The sequence below is a fragment of the Nannobrachium achirus genome, assembly GCF_963921795.1.
Source record: "Nannobrachium achirus genome assembly, chromosome: 16".
In the NCBI taxonomy this organism is placed as follows: domain Eukaryota; kingdom Metazoa; phylum Chordata; class Actinopteri; order Myctophiformes; family Myctophidae; genus Nannobrachium; species Nannobrachium achirus.
In genome coordinates this window covers 62,039,902-62,061,865 of record NC_137823.1, presented here as the reverse complement: position 1 = coordinate 62,061,865, position 21,964 = coordinate 62,039,902, and the positions used below count along the sequence as shown (strand labels likewise).

The 21,964-nt window shown below is 41.1% G+C and overlaps 1 protein-coding gene across 1 annotated transcript in view; it reads left to right on the top strand.

Annotated features, from left to right (window-relative positions):
• ryr3 (ryanodine receptor 3) overlaps positions 1-21,964 on the top strand; it is a gene marked incomplete at both ends in the record, with an annotated part of 321,079 nt that overhangs the window by 105,652 nt on the left and 193,463 nt on the right. The window contains 6 exon segments of the mRNA XM_080745085.1: positions 1,105-1,313; positions 6,594-6,757; positions 8,567-8,606; positions 10,362-10,522; positions 15,032-15,194; positions 21,358-21,444. Of these exon segments, the coding sequence (XP_080601211.1) occupies positions 1,105-1,313; positions 6,594-6,757; positions 8,567-8,606; positions 10,362-10,522; positions 15,032-15,194; positions 21,358-21,444 (824 nt within the window).

Genomic DNA, 21,964 nt, shown 5'->3' with positions numbered 1-21,964 from the left:
CAGACTCACACCCTAGCTTCCGGCGTGGTGTGAAGACTCACCTCTTCAGACTCCACCTTAGCCCATAGTAGCACTTACAGTACCTACCCTCAATGACCATGCATGTTATTGTCTCCACCAGCCGAAGGCTGAGGGAGAGTATGTTTTCCCCTCCGTCCGTCCGTCCGTGCGTCCGTCCGTCCGTGTGTCCGTGTGTCCGTGTGTCCTCGCAGTTTGTGTGCAGCTAATCTCAGTCGCCGTTGGCCCGATCGCTGCCAAACTGAGCACACACACTCCCTGGATGCCAATCTAGAACCTCTGCCCCACATTTTTCAAATCAGCCTCATGGTGGCGCTATAACAGGCCGATTTGTGTGGCCTGGTTGTTACCAGCTAATCTCCAGCGCCGTTGGCCCGATCGCTGCCAAACTGAGCACACACACTCCCTGGATGCTAATTCAGAACCTCTGCCCCACATTTTTTAAATCAGCCTCATGGTGGCGCTATAACAGGCCGATTTGTGTGGCCTGGTGGAGACCTGTGCTCGGAAGAGCACTGCTTCTAGTTTAGATAGCATTTTCTTTATTTTTTAAAAGTTTTTACAGAATAGATGCTACCTACATTTTTCTTAGATTACTATTTCTATACATTTGATGTTGATGTATTGATGTATTACCTTGCTTATTGTAAATCGCTCTGGATTAAGAGCTTCTGCTAAATGCCTAAATTGTAAATTCAGTTTAAAAGAAAGAAAATACCAATGATTCAACGCCAAAAAATGTTGACTAAATCAATTAGTCTTAACTAAGCCATGTTCTACAACAAAGTATACTGTCTTACAGTATATTTTATCATAGAACGATGTAATAAAAAAATGGAAAATCTACAAGCACACAGCTTGCGCATTGCTAAACTTTGTGAGCTTGTAGATTTTCTGTTTTTTGTTAACATCGATTATACACTGATTAGTTGGACCCTAGAAAGAATGTCCATTTATTGTACCATTGTGGATGAGCGATCAGGGAATATGCCAGAGCAGAATCACACATTCACGTGTATGCTGTGCACGTGTGTGGACACACTGGACAGGTACACAAACACATGATAACACCATCCCTCCCTCCAGGCTTCATCCCAGTGTGCTGCCTGGGGATGTCCCAGATCGGCCAGATGAACCTGGGAAAGGACGCCAGCAGCTTCAAGTACTACACCATGTGTGGCCTGCAGGAGGGCTTTGAGCCGTTCGCCGTCAACATGAACCGTGACGTCACCATGTGGTTCAGCAAGCGCTTACCCACGTTCTTCAACATACCTGAGAACCACCCCCACATTGAGGTAACGCTCACACATACCTGAGAACCACCCCCACATTGAGGTAACGCTCACACATACCTGAGAACCACCCCCACATTGAGGTAAAGAGAACCACCCCCACATTGAGGTAACGCTCACACATACCTGAGAACCACCCCCACATTGAGGTAAAGCTCACATACCTGAGAACCACCCCCACATTGAGGTAACGCTCACACATACCTGAGAACCACCCCCACATTGAGGTAAAGCTCACATACCTGAGAACCACCCCCACATTGAGGTAAAGCTCACATACCTGAGAACCACCCCCACATTGAGGTAAAGCTCACACATACCTGAGAACCACCCCCACATTGAGGTAACGCTCACACATACCTGAGAACCACCCCCACATTGAGGTAATGCTCACACATACCTGAGAACCACCCCCACATTGAGGTAACGCTCACACATACCTGAGAACCACCCCCACATTGAGGTAAAGCTCACATACCTGAGAACCACCCCCACATTGAGGTAAAGCTCACACATACCTGAGAACCACCCCCACATTGAGGTAAAGCTCACACATACCTGAGAACCACCCCCACATTGAGGTAAAGCTCACACATACCTGAGAACCACCCTCACATTGAAGTAACGCTCACACATACCTGAGAACCACCCCCACATTGAGGTAAAGCTCACATACCTGAGAACCACCCCCACATTGAGGTAAAGCCCACATGGACACTGCTCAGAGGTTGATTTCATTGAGAGACAGGGTTCCATTTATAAAATAAAACACACACACACACACACACACACACACACACACACACACACACACACACACACACACACACACACACACACACACACACACGCGCGCTCGCGTGCACGCCAAACACAACAGGAGGGGTTGTGTTTGCCATTCTTGCCAGATCTGCCATTTTAACTACACTTGCCACAAAAAGTTCGGAAATCTAACTTTGGTCGATTATATCTCCCCTTTAATAAACCCAAATGGTATTGTGTTTTATATCATTTTCATTGTTGATTTGTCACCTTTACAACGAGGTGCAGCTTGTAAGCATTGGGCATTCGAGGCATGAGCTACACAGCCAAACGTGTGGGTTGTGCTGACCCAAAATTTGCCAACATTCAGTCCATTATATCCCCCCTTTAATTGTGCCAAATGGTATTGTGTTTGATATCATTGTTATCGTTGATTCGTCACCTTTACAATGAGGTACAGTTTGTAAGGATCTGGCATTCGTGGAATGAGAAACACAGCCAAACGTGTGGGTAGCACTCCTCCAAAAATTGTCAAAATGGCCTGGCAGGCCTGCAATACTGTTCTTTTGGTCTTCACCTTTGTTACTTGGGGCATTGAATGATTGCACTCTCTCACAGTAATAGGGAAAAGAAAAAACAACACATATTGGCAATTTTTACAGTTTATTAATGTTAAGCTCCGTGTCAGGGAAGCCCAAAACGAGAGTAAATGCCAGCAGAACAGTATATTGCAAGCCATTTTGGCAAAATTCTGGTCAGCGCTACCCACACGTTTGGCTGTGTAGCTCATGCCTCGAATACCCGGTGCTTACAAGCTGTATTTCGTTGTAAAGGTGACAAATCAACAATAAAAATGATATAAAACACAATACCATTTGGGTTTATTAAAGGGGAGATATAATCGACCAAAGTTAGATTTCCGAACTTTTTGTGGCAAGTTTATTATTGATTTTCCTTTGTGTTATTAACACTTTGCAAGCCACAGGGAGCCCCTTAATATTAAAACCGTAATATACCGGACATCTGAGCAAGGAGTCTCAGCCGCGCCGTCTTTTACCGTACTGGGTCATTAAAAACGAAATAAATGATTTTTATCCGAAAATCGTCGATCGTCTAACCTTCCCTAGTCACCACTCGTCCATCGATAGCGCATGGCTCGTCTGACATGAAGCAGAAGTGATGTCAGGTCCATTCCTTCCAGAGGCTTCCTTGCAGCCGTCCGTTTACTGTTTAGATGATAACATTAGCATAGCTGGAGTGCTAAGGGCTAAGCTAGCCAAAATGGTCACATCGACTGTTCAGTCTTGCTTGGATTATATGCGCACGGATCGCGCACGCGAAACGCACAGGGAGAGAATGCCTCGGCCAAAACTGCCACTCTATCTCAATGGAGATCCAGATAATCACGGTGAGCTAACGACCTGGGGATTGAGAAAAAAAAGAAAAAACAACGGCGCGGTCCAAGAAGGAGGGGTGGCGGGCTCATGTTTATAAACATAATATTATGTCTCAGATCATAATACAATAATAGAAATTTCACGGCTAATCTATCAACAGCCATTCTATTTCGGCTAGCAAAGTGTTAACTTACATCAGACAGTCTCCACCATTCTCACCTATTTAATATTTAATTCAGAATAAAACATATCCCTACCGGTGATAAAATATTATTAATCCCAGAGGGGGGATATCAAAAAAGGTTGCCCTAGGCCTATTGTATGTTTCATCATATGACAGTGTCGTGCAACATAGTGAAATAGCTGATCTACAATGCAATGAGACACATTCTGAGCTTGTAGATCTTTCCGTTTTGAAAGAGATTTCAGTAAGTCTGACTGTGTCTGTGTTTTATAAATAATTAAACAATGAAAAATATTAACAAGAGCTTGTTAATTAAAACAAAACTACATTGGATCCATTGGAACCTAGGTTAGTTTATTAATTTTTTTAAATAAACGGTTTTGGACAATCTTTCCAACCAACAGTGATGATATGTAGTTCATATAATCCAATACATGAAAAACACGTACGTCAACCCAATTGGGTAATCAAATATTCCATTCCATGTGTAGTCCAATTTTGCAGTTGAATAGCTTGTAATGAGAAGATCAGCCAGAAAGCGCTGTTGCAAAGTACTGTACTTGTTTAATAATTGTAGAATACATTATCACACCTCTCCATGTTTCATGTTTCAGTCAACTATGGGCCGCTCCCCATACACACCCATTGTAACTTCAAACTCCATTTTAACTATGACAGATGACTCATAATACCCTCCTAATGCATGAGCAGGCCGTGTTTTTTTCGATAACTTTTTTCATTTATTTGTAATAATTCTTTGGGAAAATGGAAGAAATTAAATACAAAAATGAGAAATAAATAAATAAATGAGAAAAGCCTGCTCACATAGCCTGCTCACATATTAGGAGGGTATTATGAGTCACCAGAAAAAAAATAATGGGTGTTTTTAATGAATCCATCATGGTTAAAATGGAGTTTGAAGTTACAATGGGTGTGTATGGGGAGAGGCCCTGGGCCTGGAGGGCCTGATACCATTTACATCAAATATCTAAATATTGAATCAAGCAAATTAAAATCTGTTCAGAGTGTTCATAATTGATGATTAGACAATAAATTGACCAAACATTTTTTTTGAAAGTGAAATATCCCTTTAACCCTTCTTGTGCCTATCCCGGACAACTTCGGGATTTTTTCAATCCAATACAATGTTTTTTTGCTATTTTACTTACCCTGAGCTGCTTGTAGAGATGTGGGTGGTCCTGGCTCGTCCTACGCTTCCCAACGACTGAGTCTAGATGGTCCGACGATTTATTCCATTGAAAATGGTTTAGAATAAAGTTTAGAGCCCCCCAAAAAAACTCAATCTATACTGTCGGCGGCGCGACGTATTCCGGGGTGCCTATCCCGATCTAGTCCGGGATTTTTAATAAAATGAATTAATTAATCGGAGGCCTCAACGAAGCCCCGGTCTAAATGTCCATCCATGCCCGGGCCGCGATTCTGTTCACATCGGCCCGTAATCGTGTAACGCCGCCGCACCGCGTCGCCGACTCCAATACAAACTCACATCTTTAGAGACCTTTTTCTCTGAACTGTGTTCCCAGGGCAGCGACAACGTTTTTTTGCGGCTAAATAGCTTCAGATCGGGCTTCTAAAAAATAAAGAAGCCAATAGCTAACTGTTAGCTCACTTCCTCGGGTCTTCGTTCATAACAGTGTTTGCAGTGAAAGCCCAAGCCACTTCTGCCTGTGTACCCGGAAGTTAGAGCGAAGGCCTATGGAGAAATGTCTGGCACTCTAGCGGCCCCTGGCAGTAAGTGGGTTAAAGAACAACTTTAGTTTTTTACAACAAGGGTTCATATTTTAGATTGTAATCAGAGAAAAGAAAAAGTGAGTGTTAAAATGTTTTCATTTGCTTCATTCTATTGTTTTATCACGTTTACCGTGCTAAAATGTGGGGCATGCGTACGCATGGGGGCATGCGTACAAGTGGCTAAATATGTATTTTTAGACACAATAAGCCAGCAGGTTCTTTATTGCTATTTACAGTAACATTTCTAGCCCCCATAAGTCACATCAAACCATGAAAGGTTGCGTTGTATCTTGGGAATGGGCTTATTCTTTGTAAAATGACATATTTAGCCACTTGTACCCATGCCCCAACCACTGAAATAAGAATCTCTAAAACAATAGAAAGAAGTAAATGAAAACATTTTAACACTCATCTTTTATATTCTTTAATTACAATCTAAGATATGAACCCTTGTTGTAAAAAACTAAAGTTGTCCTTTAACTCTTTGAGTGCCACCCCTTTCACCACTAGAGGGCGCCCAGTGACCAGAGAAAATCCCATAGAGATATGCTGGTATATGCAGGTATATGCAGAAGCCCTGCAGCCATGACTTGCCTGAACACTTTCCTTTGTGCATGTACAGGAAGAGGATGAAGTTAGCTTGAAGTTAGCTATTGGCTACCAAGCATTTTAGAAGCCTTATTTTCGTCAACTTAGCCATGATTAAACCTTGCACACCTCATGCATGGGAAAAAAACAGAGAAGAATGAGCTCTAAAAAATCCAATGCAATCCTGGATTGCATTGGAGTGGATTTGTGCAGTTTGTTCACAGCTTTCAAACAAAAAAATCCGATTGGAAATCCGTTCAGGCATTCTTGAGATAATCGCCATTATGTTTTACATGTTATGTAAACAAACATGGCTGCCCTGTATGTTAGATGGGGTTGTATGGGGGTGGAACATGCAAAATCGCGATTGAAATCATGTTCACCAGATTTGATGGGGTCCAAAAAAAAAAAAAAAAAATTCAAAAAATTTTTTTTCCAAATTTTTTTTTTTTTTTTTTTTTTTTTTAAAGCCAAACTTGTTCGGGATCGGCACACTGCGATACGCTAATAAAGCCGAACTAGTTCGGGATTGGCACTCAATGAGTTAAGAGGAGACCTTAAAATGTAAAAGTTTGAGAAAGGTGATTTGTGATTGCTCAGGTGACGAGGATTGACGGGACGATAGACAGCCCGCCCTGCCTCAAGGTGACACACAAGACCTTTGGAACGCAGATCAGCAACAACGACATGGTCTACTGCAGGATGAGCATGCCAGTGGAGTTCCTCTCCACCGCCATGATCCTGGATGAATCGCAAAAGCTCAGGTTAGACCATACATGGGCAACTGGCGGCCCGGGCCCCCACCTTCACTCAATGCGGCCCGCAGGTTAATACCGCAATACCGATATATTATTGATTTCAGCTGTTACAATTCCAAACATGACCTGCTTTAATTCCGTCAGTCTATATTAGTAGCTTAATGACTAGTATAGTAGTATTAAAATGTATTGGTTTATGTCCAATGTATGTATTTAGGTTCATAAAGTTAACATGAGTATATAACTAAATGCGTTTGAAATTAAATCAAAATTTTACATTTCAGGATTCCAATTAAGAAATAACAAAACATTATTCAGGATTCCAATTCAAAAGAAGCAAGAATAGCCAATCTACAAGCTCAAAACGCATCGCAGCGCGATGCGTTTTGAGCTTGTAGATCTGCTATTTTTGCTTCTTTTGTATGAGATACTAGAATGACAAAGTAGGACGTAGCAATATGCATTGTGGCCCTCTGGAGTGAAGGTGGAAATATAGTGGCCCTCTGGAGTGAAGGTGGAAATATAGTGGCCCTCTGGAGTGAAGGTGGAAATATAGTGGCCCTCTGGAGTGAAGGTGGAAATATAGTGGCCCTCTGGAGTGAAGGTGGAAATATAGTGGCCCTCTGGAGTGAAGGTGGAAATATAGTGGCCCTCTGGAGTGAAGGTGGAAATATAGTGGTCCTCTGGAGTGAAGGTGGAAATATAGTGGCCCTCTGGAGTGAAGGTGGAAATATAGTGGCCCTCTGGAGTGAAGGTGGAAATATAGTGGCCCTCTGGAGTGAAGGTGGAAATATAGTGGCCCTCTGGAGTGAAGGTGGAAATATAGTGGCCCTCTGGAGTGAAGGTGGAAATATAGTGGCCCTCTGGAGTGAAGGTGTAAATATAGTGGTCCTCTGGAGTGAAGGTGTAAATATAGTGGCCCTCGCCATCATCACAGTTGCCCACCCCTGGGTTGGACAGAGTTTCCAGCAGTGATTCTCAAACCTGTTCATGTCAAGGACAAGTTATCAATGTCATGCATTTGGCCAATTACAGCAAAAACAATTAGCTTGTTTGTAGGGCTGTCACAATTAATACATAAAATCGTCTAATCACGATTATTTTTTCATAATCATCACATAGAGTGTAATAATTGGTAAAACAAACTTTTGGCCTATTTGTGGAGATAAGCGACCAACGGACCAACGGTCGCTTATCTCCCGATTAGGGAGTCTTACTGGTAAGTAAAAAATCGCACCTGTGTGAACTGAGCGGTGGTTTACCCCCCCCTGTGTGTGTGTGTGTGTGTGTGTGTGTGTGTGTGTGTGTGTGTGTGTGTGTGTGCCTGGTCTGGCCTGGCCTGAACAACAGCGCCCCTCCCTTAACATGTGTGGTCATAAAAGGTACTGCAGGCCTGCAGGCTACATACAGACACGCACACACACACACACACACGCATACACACACGGCCACGTATAGGAGACGGTGTAACCACCGCTCAAAAATTGTGGAAATAGCAGATCTACAAGCTCACAACACGTCGCATCGCGACGCGGTGTGAGCTTGTAGATCGGCTATTTCCACTATCGTTGTTCTTTTTTAAGTATAAAGTTGTCAAATTATGTCAGTAATTTCTTTGTATATTTAGGTCATGTGTCATATCTACCATGCAAACCTTCAAAGCCTAGAAGCCAAAACACAATTAAATCGTTAATCGCAATTATTTGAGTGACAATTAATCGTCATGTAAAATGTCATAATCGTGACTGCCCTACTTGTTTGTTTTGCGACATGAGGTGGTTGATAACCAGATATCACTTGTGTTTGTCCCTGCAGTCAACCTCCAAAAGAAGACGACTATGGAAGCATCACAACTGTAAGACTACAACGCAACTCATTCAAATTTGTTCTTCCTCCAGTTTGAAAGGAAAAGTTCTGTCATTATTATCAGTGACAGTGGTTCTCAAAGTGGATTCCAGCGACTTTGTGGGTTCCTTTTAGTCCATGGGCCATACGAGATGTCGCTCTCCGAAAGGTGGCAAAGGTTACTATGCATTTTTGAAAGGCTCTATATCTGTAGATTATATTTTGGTATGATAACCCTTTCTGAGACACAGCTATATTGGTGTTATCAGTCGCTAGAGTTGGTGCCCCATTAACTTTACTATACAGGAAAAAAAGTAAAAAATGTTTCTGCTTTAAGTAGCATATGAGGGGTCAAACTAGGGGTTTTTCATGATTCTGAATCCATTGCAAGCATTTGTTTTGCATGAAAATGCAATGGATTCAGAATCGTGAAAAAACCCTAGTTTGATCCCTCATATTCTACTTAAAGCAGATACATTTTTTGCATAGGACACCAACTCTAGCGGCTGATAACACCAATTTAGCTGTGTCTCAGAAAGGGTTATCATATCAAAATATAATCTACAGATATAGAGCTTTTCAAAAATGCAGAGTAACCTTTGCCACCTTTTGGAGTGCGACATCTTGTATGGCCCATGGACTATTTTAGGGGGGTGTCTAAATTGAGTGTACAAATGGAACCAAATGGTACAAATGGAACCAAATGAACCATTTGGTTCCATTTGTACACTGTCAGAGTTAAGGGGAGACCTTGAAATTTGAAAGTTCGAGAAACACTGATCTACAAACTCCAATGCCAGTTGAAACATGGATTTGGCCACACCCTTACCCCCTGTGTCCTGATCTTCTGTGCTGTTTCACTCATATTTACACATAAGATAATGCAGTAATAGTTGAGGTGATGAGATGTAGCTCTAGCAGTCAGGCGAAGGTCCAGTTCATTGGGGCAGAGTCCAGACAGACAGAGGGCAGAACGGATGGTCACTGCAAACCCAGGAGATAAATATACCAGAATGACTGAGAACAGAGGACCGCTAAAGTCTGGGTGGAAACATGACTGATTGCAGCAACAGAGTTTATGATCTGGCAGAGCAGTAGCAGTTGAACAGATGTTTAATTTATAGAGAGACGATTATGATGAGCAGCTCCTATATCTTCACTTCCGTAATCAGAACATTAGAGGATGAATCAGAGAATGTGGTGTGACAGAAGTAGTGACAGAAGGAATGTAAAGTTTACTTATCACACAAAAAGTATGAAATTCCCCAAAAACTGGAGAAATACTGGTGCTAGAGAAATGGTTAAAAAAAAACAGGAGACTACTTCCAAATCCAGGAGGGAGAGTGTTGGCAGGTATGATGTAAACATGGAGGAGAAATCTTGTGTTTGGATTTAGAACATGGACATGTATTATGCTTTTTGAGCAGTATGGAGTAATGTTTTTCTTTTTTGGCCCTCTACGGAACCTGATCACCATTGACTGTACTGTACTGTACTGTACTGAATGCACTTGGAAGTTGGAACAATACTCAAGTATTGGATATTGAATATCTTTGGAGAAAGCTGCTATGATATTTTGCTGCCAAACTCTGTGTTGTGTGGACCAAAAATGTTATCCATGTTTCAATGGGCATGAGGGTGAGCAGACAGAATGTTAATTTTTGGGGTTCATGTTCAAAGTTACACCAATAGAATAATGAGACACACATACAGTATATTTTCCTTCAATTAATTTAACCACCTCCCCACTGTGTTATTTTTGCAGTACTACCACTCTGTGAGAATATTTGCTGGCCAGGACCCTGCGTCCGTGTGGGTAGGCTGGGTCACCCCCGACTACCACCTACACAGCAAGAACTTCAGCCTCAACAAGACGCGCACCGTCACCATCACCCTGGGCGACGAGAGGGGCCGCGTACATGAGAGGCAAGCCCTTCTTGATTTAACCCATTTAGGGTTAGAATTATTGAATGCTTTAACCAGTGAAAAATAGCAGATATACAAGCTCACAAGCTTGTAGATCTGCTATTTTTGAAAAAGTTGTGAAAATGTGTGCAAATCTTTGAATATATGTATCTTCAAAGCGAATGTTTGTAACTCAGATTTTGCTTCTGGGGGGTCCCTGGAACTAAATATTTTGAGATGGGGTCCGTGGCCAAATACATATCCTTTTGGGGGTCCTTCACATGAAAAAGTTTGAGAACCACTGACATAGTAGTCTCTCAAGAACTGAGCTCCATTTAAGTGAAAAGGACCTTTTCTTTGACGATGGCTGGCCAGATTGCTGACATTCAAAAGACACTTATAGAATTCGGGACACGATTTTTCAAAAATAGCAGATCTACAAGCTCGCACCTGTGAGGTTGTATATCTGCTATTTTTCAAAATAATGATACACAATAATGTGTACCCAAATGGGTTAAAATATATATAAATGTTCATTTACAAAATAAGTAAAGGGAAAGCAAACATTATCAATCACTGCATAACAATGATGCTGCTGTACTTACAGCACTGTGCACTGTATTCAAAATGGTATGTGTGGAACTTTGCCAGTTCCGCTTCTTTTAAGAGGATGTACTGTACAGAAGTGTACATTCATTATGTCAAATTGACCCTTACGGGGGATCCATAATGGTTCCATTTGTAAACTCTAGAGTTAAATTATCATTGAGGATTTTTACTGTGTATTCCTTGCTTTTGTCAATATTCTATAATGCACATCACGCTTTGTGTTTTGCAGTGGACTACTTGTACCTGCACAGTGAAATCCCCTGGGGGCTTTTGGGGTCAGGGTTAAATTAACACAGAGGATTTGTTGGCTCCGAGTGGAATAATGAATGTGGGTCGATAGAACCTCAGACCCACTCACAGGACTCGCATCCTTCATTCTGCTGTGTTTCTCTGTAATCAGAGTAGTAATGGTAGTGGCGAGGAATTTCAATGAGGAAGAAACCACAAGTCAGCAAAGGTCAGGAGATGTGGGGAATAACAGAAAAGGGCAGAAAGAACAGAAATCAAACTCCAATACTCAAGTTTTTTTCCCCATCTTGTTCCATAACAGACCTTGACTTGAGGTTCTCTCTTAGGTGCACAGAGCTGGATATTTCTGAAGCTAGACATTATTTTGCTAGAAATCTTTTTGTGCGGTTGGGGCCTGCAGACACACAAAGCTGGATATTTCTGAAGCTAGACATTATTTTGCTAGAAATCTTTTTGTGCGGTTGGGGCCTGCAGACACACAAAGCTGGATATTTCGGCCGCGAAACTGGATATTTTTGAAGCCGGATAAATAAGTGAAGACATTGAAAAATATCTGATTCACTGGATCCGTGTAGACATGGAACCCGGATATCTTTGAAGACTTTACTGTGTGTGTGCTTTTTCTATGTGGATATCTGAAAAAACGGGATATTATGAAATATCCAGCTACGTCTGGCCTAGGCCTTATTCATGAAGTTCTTATCCATGTTTCATAGATAAGCTGCTTCTCGTTCTTGTTCTTTCTACACACTCGCCCTGTAAGCTCATGTTGTTCAAAATGCTTCCCTGTAGGGTTGGGACCATATGGTTTTCATGGCGTTATATCACTCAAGCAGTGTTTTATTTATTTTATTTTTATTTTATTTTATTTGTTGCTGATGCTGTTGTTATGTGTGTACTAAACGACATTTCGTTGTATGTTTCATACAGTGACAAATAAACATCTTATCTTATATGAACGTTTCATATCACGATTATTGTGACATAAGACATCGCGATTTACGATATTATCGCGATAATCAAAATCCATTATCCTGGGGCGGAACATTTGCCAAAAAATAGCAGATCTACAAGTTGTGAGCGTTGTGGACTTGTACTGTAAATCGGCTATTTTTTGGCAAAGACATTTGATAGAGAGTGAAAAAAAGACTTGTATCAAGTACGTATATTATTATGTATATAGTACCTTTTACCAATTCAAGAGGATTTAACCCTCTAAGGCCCACGGTTGTAATATTACAACGTTTGTATTTTATCCAAAAAAAGGTTTAAATCATTTTATTTTAGCTCCCCCTACCACCTAAACACCACCATTGGATTCTATTGTTTAGTATTACAATGCCATTGGCCACAATATTTGCATATAAATACCCCCCACAGGGGCTGACATTCACACCCGCCACACCCGCTGAAATTCCAGAGTTTTGACGAACAACATCTCACTTTTTCATGGAAGCTATACCTAAAAAAAACATAAGTAAAATGCCTGTACTATTCTTTTTGGTGATCATTAGAATGTCTAGAACATGTACATATGTTATTATTTTGAAAAATATCCCCCATATGTAAATTAGAGCATGATTTATGATTTTTGATTTATGGCTATAAAATCTTACAAAAACATTTTTTTGAAAAAAACATTACATTTTCCTCTTAACACATCTGCCGCCCAGCCCGTTTATAAACGTTCTATTTTGCCCAGCTATTTACCGCCCAGCCCGTTTATAAACGTTCTATAGTCTTTTCATTGTTTTACAATTGATGGTGCTCCGGTGCTGCCTGTGACTTAATACAGTAGGGCAACATCAAAGGGAACCAGGTCATTCACGTGAATGAAGAAAAAAGGTCAAAAAACTGCATTGAAATACATGTTATCAGGCAATCCAAATACAAGAGAGAGAGAGGGAGAAAAGTCTGCAGCTGTTTTAGACGCGACAAGCCAGGCTAGCCAGCTAGCCAGCTGAGGAGAAAAAAGAAAGAAAAAAAAAGATCGGTTGGGTGGCTCGGTTGAGATTTGAATATAGGATATTTATAGTTAGAGTTAGAGTTTAGATAGTTGATTGATAGCCTAGAGATGACAGTAGAATTCGTTTAGATTTGAGTGTATTTAGGTGAAGACACTCTGTATTTATAGTGGGAGAGGAGGAGTGAGTGTGTAGAACGCGCACACACACAGGGGTGTCACAAGGGGGGAGTGCGAGTTGAAACCCTACACTACTAGGGCCCAAGGTGGAGGGGACATAATTATTTTATACTTTAGCTATTGAAAAATAGCAGATCTACAAGCTCACAGCGCGGCACTCTGCGAGCTTGTACATCTGCTATTTTTGAAATCCCCCCTATGAAGAACAATCATGGGGGTCCCGCAGTGAATCCTTGTGGCCAGGGCCCAGATTTTGGTGCGACACCCCTGGCCACACGCAGCAAAACAACATCCATCCATACGACACGACACACAATGAAAAAAACGGAAAAAACCAGGGTCCTACCTGATACACTGTCACTTCCTCCCCCCCAGTGCACTCCTGGCTCGTAAAGATATTCCATTGATAAACAAACAGTCTGCTGGCTCGTAAAACTATAATCCATGTGGCTAAACAACAGTAAGGAAAATGATCCAATGGTCCAGCAAACTTTTCTCTGCATCGATCTGAGTTTCCGTTAGCTAAGAAATCACGTGACATAACACAGGCAGGGGCGTCAATTGGGTATGGCAGGGGTATGCAGCTGCCAATGCCATACCTTGGCTACAGGGGGAAATAATAAAAATGTACTTTTCATCGTGCCTGCACGAGGGCACGCGTGCAAGACACCAGTCATGTTGCCATACCTTAGCTTGTTCTGAACTGACGCCACTGAACACAGGTGTTCCACGGGCGCGTGCGTGCTCGCGCATGTGGATGTGCGCGCGCATGTGGGGTGTGTGTGTGTGTGTGTGTGTGTGTGCGCGCGTGTGTTTGTGTGTGTGCCTGAAATGTCATAGGAGGAGCTCAGGGTGGTCCTTGTGCTTCGTGACGTTCGCGCGTGCGCGTGCATGCGCATGCATGTGTGTGAGTGTGTGCGTGTGTGTTGAGACTGAGTACACAGTGCCACAGTGCCAATTATTGGCTTGAAACAACAAAATCAACCCAATAAGAGACTTATTCATGTTATTTCATAAAAAGCCTTTTTTCTAGCCTTTTTAAACAAATTAGGCCATTTGGGGCAGGCGCAGTAGTCGCTAATAAATTCATTGAAAAATCATCATGGAACATAAAACTCTTGTTTATTTTTTTTTATAAAGTATAGATTTTAATCTTTCCATCGGTATACTCAATTTGTTCATAGACATAGAAACAAATTTTCAAAATATTACATTACAAATGAGTCAAAATGCTCCAAAACCCTGACATGTTTTGGAAGAGTTTAATAAAAAACGTGGGGCAGGCAATGTGTTAATAGGACTCCTACAACACCATCTGATTTTTTTCAATTTTTTATTTCAAGTATTTCTTAATGCGGGCCTTAGAGGGTTAATGGTACCGGTTATGCAGCTCGGCAAATAAAAGGTGAATTGATCCCAGTGCAGGACAATATCACGATAAATTAAAACTCCACAATATGATTATTTTGAGTGTTTTTATCACGATAAACGATAATATCTTTTATCGTCCCATCCCTGCTTCCCTGCAGCGTTCAGAGGAGTAACTGCTACATGGTTTGTGGCGAGGACGCGGTGGGCTCCACGTCCAGCAACCGCACCAGCTCTGACCTGGAGATCGGCTGCATGGTGGACCTGGCCACCGGTCTCATCTGCTTTACCGCCAACGGCCACGAGCTGCCCACCATATACCAGGTAATGAGCTGCCCACCATATACCAGGTAATGAGCTGCCCACCATATACCAGGTAATGAGCTGCCCACCATATACCAGGTAATGGAGCTGCCCACCATATACCAGGTAATGAGCTGCCCACCATATACCAGGTAATGGAGCTGCCCACCATATACCAGGTAATGAGCTGCCCACCATATACCAGGTAATGGAGCTGCCCACCATATACCAGGTAATGAGCTGCCCACCATATACCAGGTAATGAGCTGCCCACCATATACCAGGTAATGGAGCTGCCCACCATATACCAGGTAATGAGCTGCCCACCATATACCAGGTAATGGAGCTGCCCACCATATACCAGGTAATGAGCTGCCCACCATATACCAGGTAATGAGCTGCTGCCCACCATATACCAGGTAATGAGCTACCCACCATATACCAGGTAATGAGCTGCCCACCATATACCAGGTAATGAGCTGCCCACCATATACCAGGTAATGAGCTGCCCACCATATACCAGGTAATGGAGCTGCCCACCATATACCAGGTAATGAGCTGCCCACCATATACCAGGTAATGAGCTGCTGCCCACCATATACCAGGTAATGGAGCTGCCCACCATATACCAGGTAATGAGCTGCCCACCATATACCAGGTAATGAGCTGCCCACCATATACCAGGTAATGAGCTACCCACCATATACCAGGTAATGAGCAACCCACCATATACCAGGTAATGAGCTACCCACCATATACCAGGTAATGAGCTACCCACCATATACCAGGTAATGAGCTACCCACCATATACCAGGTAATGGAGCTGCCCACCATATACCAGGTAATGAGCTGCCCACCATATACCAGGTAATGAGCTGCCCACCATATACCAGGTAATGAGCTGCCCACCATATACCAGGTAATGAGCTGCCCACCATATACCAGGTAATGAGCTGCCCACCATATACCAGGTAATGAGCTGCCCACCATATACCAGGTAATGAGCTGCCCACCATATACCAGGTAATGAGCTACCCACCATATACCAGGTAATGAGCTGCCCACCATATACCAGGTAATGAGCTGCCCACCATATACCAGGTAATGAGCTGCCCACCATATACCAGGTAATGAGCTGCCCACCATATACCAGGTAATGAGCTGCCCACCATATACCAGGTAATGAGCTGCCCACCATATACCAGGTAATGGGAGCGGAATATATGTACTGTACGACAAGACACACTTCTTCACTCTAGCTCACAACCTACAGTATGTTGTCATCGCAACCACCTCTCTCTATACTGTCTGTAAGCCATGGCAAGTCTGTCTACAGAGCTCATTTAACCACATTAACCATGTCATAAAATGTTCAAAATAAATCTTTTTTTCATAGATTTTCTAAAAGGTTTCAACTTTTTCAGAAATTGTGAAAGTAGTAGATCTACAAGCACACAACATCACAACAGCTTTTAGAACGGCTATTTTCTCTAGTTGTTCTATGATAACGTTTTAGAGCTTATATAAATCTTAAGTGGATTTGTTCAGTCAGACTGAACACTACCCAGAGGTGCAGAGCTGTGGCATTCAGTCCACAATATCTCTATTCCATCACCTAGCGTGAACGGTAATAATACAGCATAGCATCAATCACATCAAATCTATATAGAAAAATAAATGTAACAAAAATACATTATTCTGAATTTCCTCTAACAGTGAGCTCCAGTAACACTATCATACATCACAACATCCATCAAAACTGCAACCAGCAAAGCCCAAGAGTATTATTATCTGTTTATGTACAGAGTTTATGTCCATAGCTTTTAAACTAACTTAAAAACACCACAAAGTCAGCAGAATTCACAACTTTGCAATATGACAACAACCACCACACAAGCACCACCGGGTTGGCATACTTGCATTCAAATCACCATATTATTCCATAGTCAATTAGTCATGTTGTTGTTAGGTAGAACAAATTTCAATCCAGAAGGGTCCACCGTTTTCATACTGTACACTCACAAGACAGTCTCTAGAATGATGCATCACTCAATAGAGACTGACAACAGTCTCTGAGCTTTGTTTGCTAAAACTGGGTGGAAACCTAAAGTATAGGGGTGTAATGATACATTCGATACATATCACGATACATGGTTGACGATACGATACATGGACGATTCATGTTAATTCATGGTGATGCAATGCGATTCGATTCAATGATTTCAAATCGATATAGTAACTATTTGGCAAAGAAATTAAATCTGTGTGAAAAGTGTGGGTAGTGCAGGTTTATGGGAAACATGTATTATTATGGATATAAATAAGTAAACACAGTGATTATCTGGCAAATACATGGACATTGTATTTGAACACATATGGACAAAACCCAGAGATTACACACATTTATCGATAGACCAGTGTAGCTATATGGAAAGGAAAAGTAATTAAATCCCTCCTTTTTCTTCCTAAAAATGCTAAATACAATGCACACGTAGTCTGTAGTATCAATACAATCGATTATTTGCACTGCCGATTCGATGCGATGCAAAGTCAAACGATAAGATTACATTTTCGCTGTTTTCATTTCAATATACTTCGATTTTTTTAAATTAAAAACAATATTTCGATGCAGTTACTATATCGTTACACCCCTACTAAAGTACATAAAAAAACAACATCATCTGCATTGCAAAACCATTTCAAATAACTTAATGGTGGTTCTTCATATTGGGGTGATTAAACAGGGTTGGTTATAGGTTTGTTAGCCACCTGGCAATGCCAAACTACTGTGTCCAAGACTGGTTGCCATGTCAACATGAACCTTGTGTTCCTATTCTGGGCATGTCATAGTAACATTCACCGTAAATAGCACAGCTACAATCTCACTGACTTTCGTCTATTTTCAGTGAAGAGCTTTAATTTGGAGGGAGAAAAGAACAGGATGAAGTATACTGTAGACACCTGGGGGTCTACAGTTTATATATAAACTGTATACTGTATACGGTACTATATATGGTTTAGTGGTTAATAAATCCTCATATCCTTAGACCAATTGTCCAGTACTGCGATATCCTTATACTATATCCAGAATGTGCAGTGCATAATAGTAGTAGAAGAGTATTCCAGTCAATTAAAGGGGTATTTCACTTTCAAAAAAACTTTTGGTAATTTTATCATCTAATCAGGCTTTTATGAACACCCTGAACAGTTTTTAATTAGCTTGATTGAATATTTAGATATTTGATGTCAATGTTACCAGGCCCTCCAGGCCCAGGGCCTCTCCCCACACACACCCATTGTAACTTCAAACTTCATTTTAACCATGATAGATTCATTAAAAACACACATTATTTTTTCTGGTGACTCATACTACCCTCCTAATATGTGAGCAGGCTGTGTTTTTCATTTATTTTTAATAATTATTTTTTTGTATTTCATTGTTTCAATTTTTCCAAATAATTATTAAAAATAAATGAAAAAAGTTATCGAAAAAACACGGCCTGCTCACGTATTAGGAAGGTAAAATGAGTCTCCAGAAAAAATAATGTGTGTTTTTAATGAATCTATCATGGTTAAAATGAAGTTTGAAGTTACAATGGGTGTGTATGTGGAGAGAAGCCCTACCACTGCTCCCTGTTGAAAGTGGAATATCCCTTTAAGCGTGTGGCTGTTCCTTTAACTGTCTACGTTTACTGCTGAAATTGACTGATGAGGCATAGTTGCAGAACATTTAGGAGAGCTTAGCCTAAGACCAAGCAAAGCATATGAGTATTATAGCTGAGAAATGTTGCCCATGTTCTTCTATGACATTCTGAGATGTTTGTGCTGTCAGCACACTTTCATACAATGTTGAATTAGTCTTCCCTCCACAAAATGGCCACACACCTGCAACATACGAACATATAGTGAAGTCATTAGACCTGCAAAAATATGCAAATAAATGTTAATGCATAGTGGAATTCTCATCTGTTCTGTCACGGTCAGTACCGTGACAGAGAAAGACAGCTCCTTGGTGTTTCCATGAAACCCTGAGGTTACTAGACAAGACAAATCCTTTTTGATATCAGAATAGACATTAAATAGAACGGGTACACATTATTGTGTATCATTATTTTATACTTTAACTATTGAAAAATAGCAGATAAACAAGCTCACAGTGCCGCGCTGCGAGCTTGTAGATCTGCTATTTTTTTTAAATCGTGAAAATTAGAATTTTGACCTGATTCTATAAGTGTCTTTTGAATCCTTCTAAGATCTTTTGAAAAACCTATGTTTCTATGTCAGCAGTCTGGCTAGCCATCGTCAAAGAAAAGGTCCTTTTCAATTAAATGGAGCTCACTTGGTCTGTTCTTGAGAGACTACTATGTCAGTGGTTCTCAAACCTTTTCATGTGAAGGACCCCCAAAATGATATGAATTTGGCCACGGACCCGCATCTCAAAATATTTAGTTCCAGGGACCCCCCAGAAGCAAAATTTGAGTTACAAACGTTCGCTTTGAAAATACATATATTCAAAGATTTGCACACATTTTTCACGGCTTTTTCAAAAATAGCAGATCTACAAGCTGTGAGCTTGTAGATCTGCTATTTTTCACTAGTTAAAGCACTCAAATAATTCTAGGCCTAAATGGATTAAAATGATGTCTGGAGAGTGAACCTAGACCATCTAGAACTCGCCTCATCTCTCTTTCTCCCTCCTCCTCCCTCTTCATTTGATCCCTTCAATCCCTTGCTCTTTCTCTATTCCATGCTCCATTTCCCCCTACTCTCTTGCTTACACTGCCTCTGGAGGTGAATTTGTCATTTTATAAAGGGGTAGTCCTTCTGATTCAAAGAGATTCAAAGACTGTATTTGTCACATACTCATACGTGTATGAGTAATGTTGTGGTAGACTCTACCAGACTTTGCAACAAGTAATGTCCAACACTTACAGTGAAAAATATAATACAAGTAGGTGAATGACAAAATACTAGGGTATAATATACAGTTTTGAATTGCATCTTCCCTGTGGCTGAGAATATAATTTACAGTACAGTTTAGAAGTGTGCATTCCGATGAATAAGTTAGCACCACATAATATACTGTACTGTACATACAGTAGTGCAAATACTAGGTGTCAGTATTATATGGTCAACTATAACAGTTATTAAATAATAAAACATACAATTTATGCAAGGGGGTTACGCAAAAATACTTGTGTTTTGTTGGTGAGCAGGTGCCAGATATTTACAGGTTGTTGTTCAAAGCTCTACTAGTCTGAGGGGAAAATCTCCTTCAGTGTCTCTGTGTAGAGGCCTTGTGACAGTACAAACATTTGCTGATAACACAGGCACAAACAGTACTGCTGGGGTGATGTGGGTCGTTCAAAATCATTTCAGCTGTACTCAAATACCTCCTGGAATGTAAGTATTGTAGGGAGGGGAGTGAAGTCGCTCGGCCGTGTGCCCCCACCAGAATCTAGTAACCAAGTACCGTACAAGGATTTCGTTAACTTCTGTGAGACTTTGAATTTCCTCAGCAGTCTGAGGTGGTACAAGCACTCCGCGTTGTCCATGACAAGTCCCCAATGTTTTGCTCAGTCTGCTCATGGAGCTAATGAAACCTAGTCTAGCCTTGCCCCTGGTGTTCTGTTGATGAGGGTCCTCTGCCACTGTGTGCAAAAGATCCATGACTATCTCTTTGATTTTACCGATGTTCAAGAAGAGGCTGTTGTTGTGGCACCACAGTGACAGTTCTGCCACTTCCTGCAGACAGGCATTCTTTTTGCACGTATTTAAACATTTAAAGGCTAATTCAAAAGTGTTGAGTTTAAATGCTCCCTAATGCCTCATTCACATACAGAAAAGCCAAGCTAATTGTTTGCTTGGTAATTCAATGTATTCTCTATATGCAAGCCAGCTTTTAAAATTTCCAAGCTGGTAAAAGCTTGGAAATGTTTAAAGCTGGTTTGCATATAGAATACATTGAATTACCAAGCAAACCATTGGCTTGGCTTCTCTCAGTGTGAATGCAGCATTACACCTGTGTACTGTAACTGTGGAGGTCCTCTTGGGAGAAGACATGAAACATAATCACCACAGATATCAATACTCATCGAGATGCTTGATGCTTTCAAGTGTGAGTGTACGTACTGTACTCTATAAATCAACTGTCACTGATTGAATCCTTGCTCTTCTCTTTTAGGTGGAGGCCAATACCAAAATTTTCCCTGCTGTGTTTTGTCGACCGACCAGCTCGAACCTCTTCCAGTTTGAATTCGTCAAGATCCCGGTTTGTTTTTGTCCAGACCTCAACATGATTGATTGATTGATTGATTGATTGATTGATTGATTGATTGATTGACAGATTGATTATTGAAGGAAATTCTAGTGCTCATCATACCTCCAACACCGTGGTAAATAGAATGAAGACATTACCAAAAACACTCTATGCTTGCAGTTAACAATAGTTAACACCCTCATCCAGACAATAATTCACGAGACGGCAATTGTGATATTGCTACTTTGTAAAAGTAGCAATATCACAATGTAGAAAAATATGTTACAATTAAAAGGTCTGTATTCATAATTTTACTTGAAGTATTGGTATCGAAATGTTCTCGAAGTGCCAGTTAAAGCACTCCGATTTTTCAAAACGTGTTAGAAAATAGCTAGGAGTATCAAAAGAATTGAAACAATCAAGTAAGGTAAAAGTATTGTACCAAATTTTACTTAACTCATATGCTGCCATTTAACAATACCTTCGTACTCTTTAACTGCCATTCGTCTCCATAGACTTCCATGTAATTCAT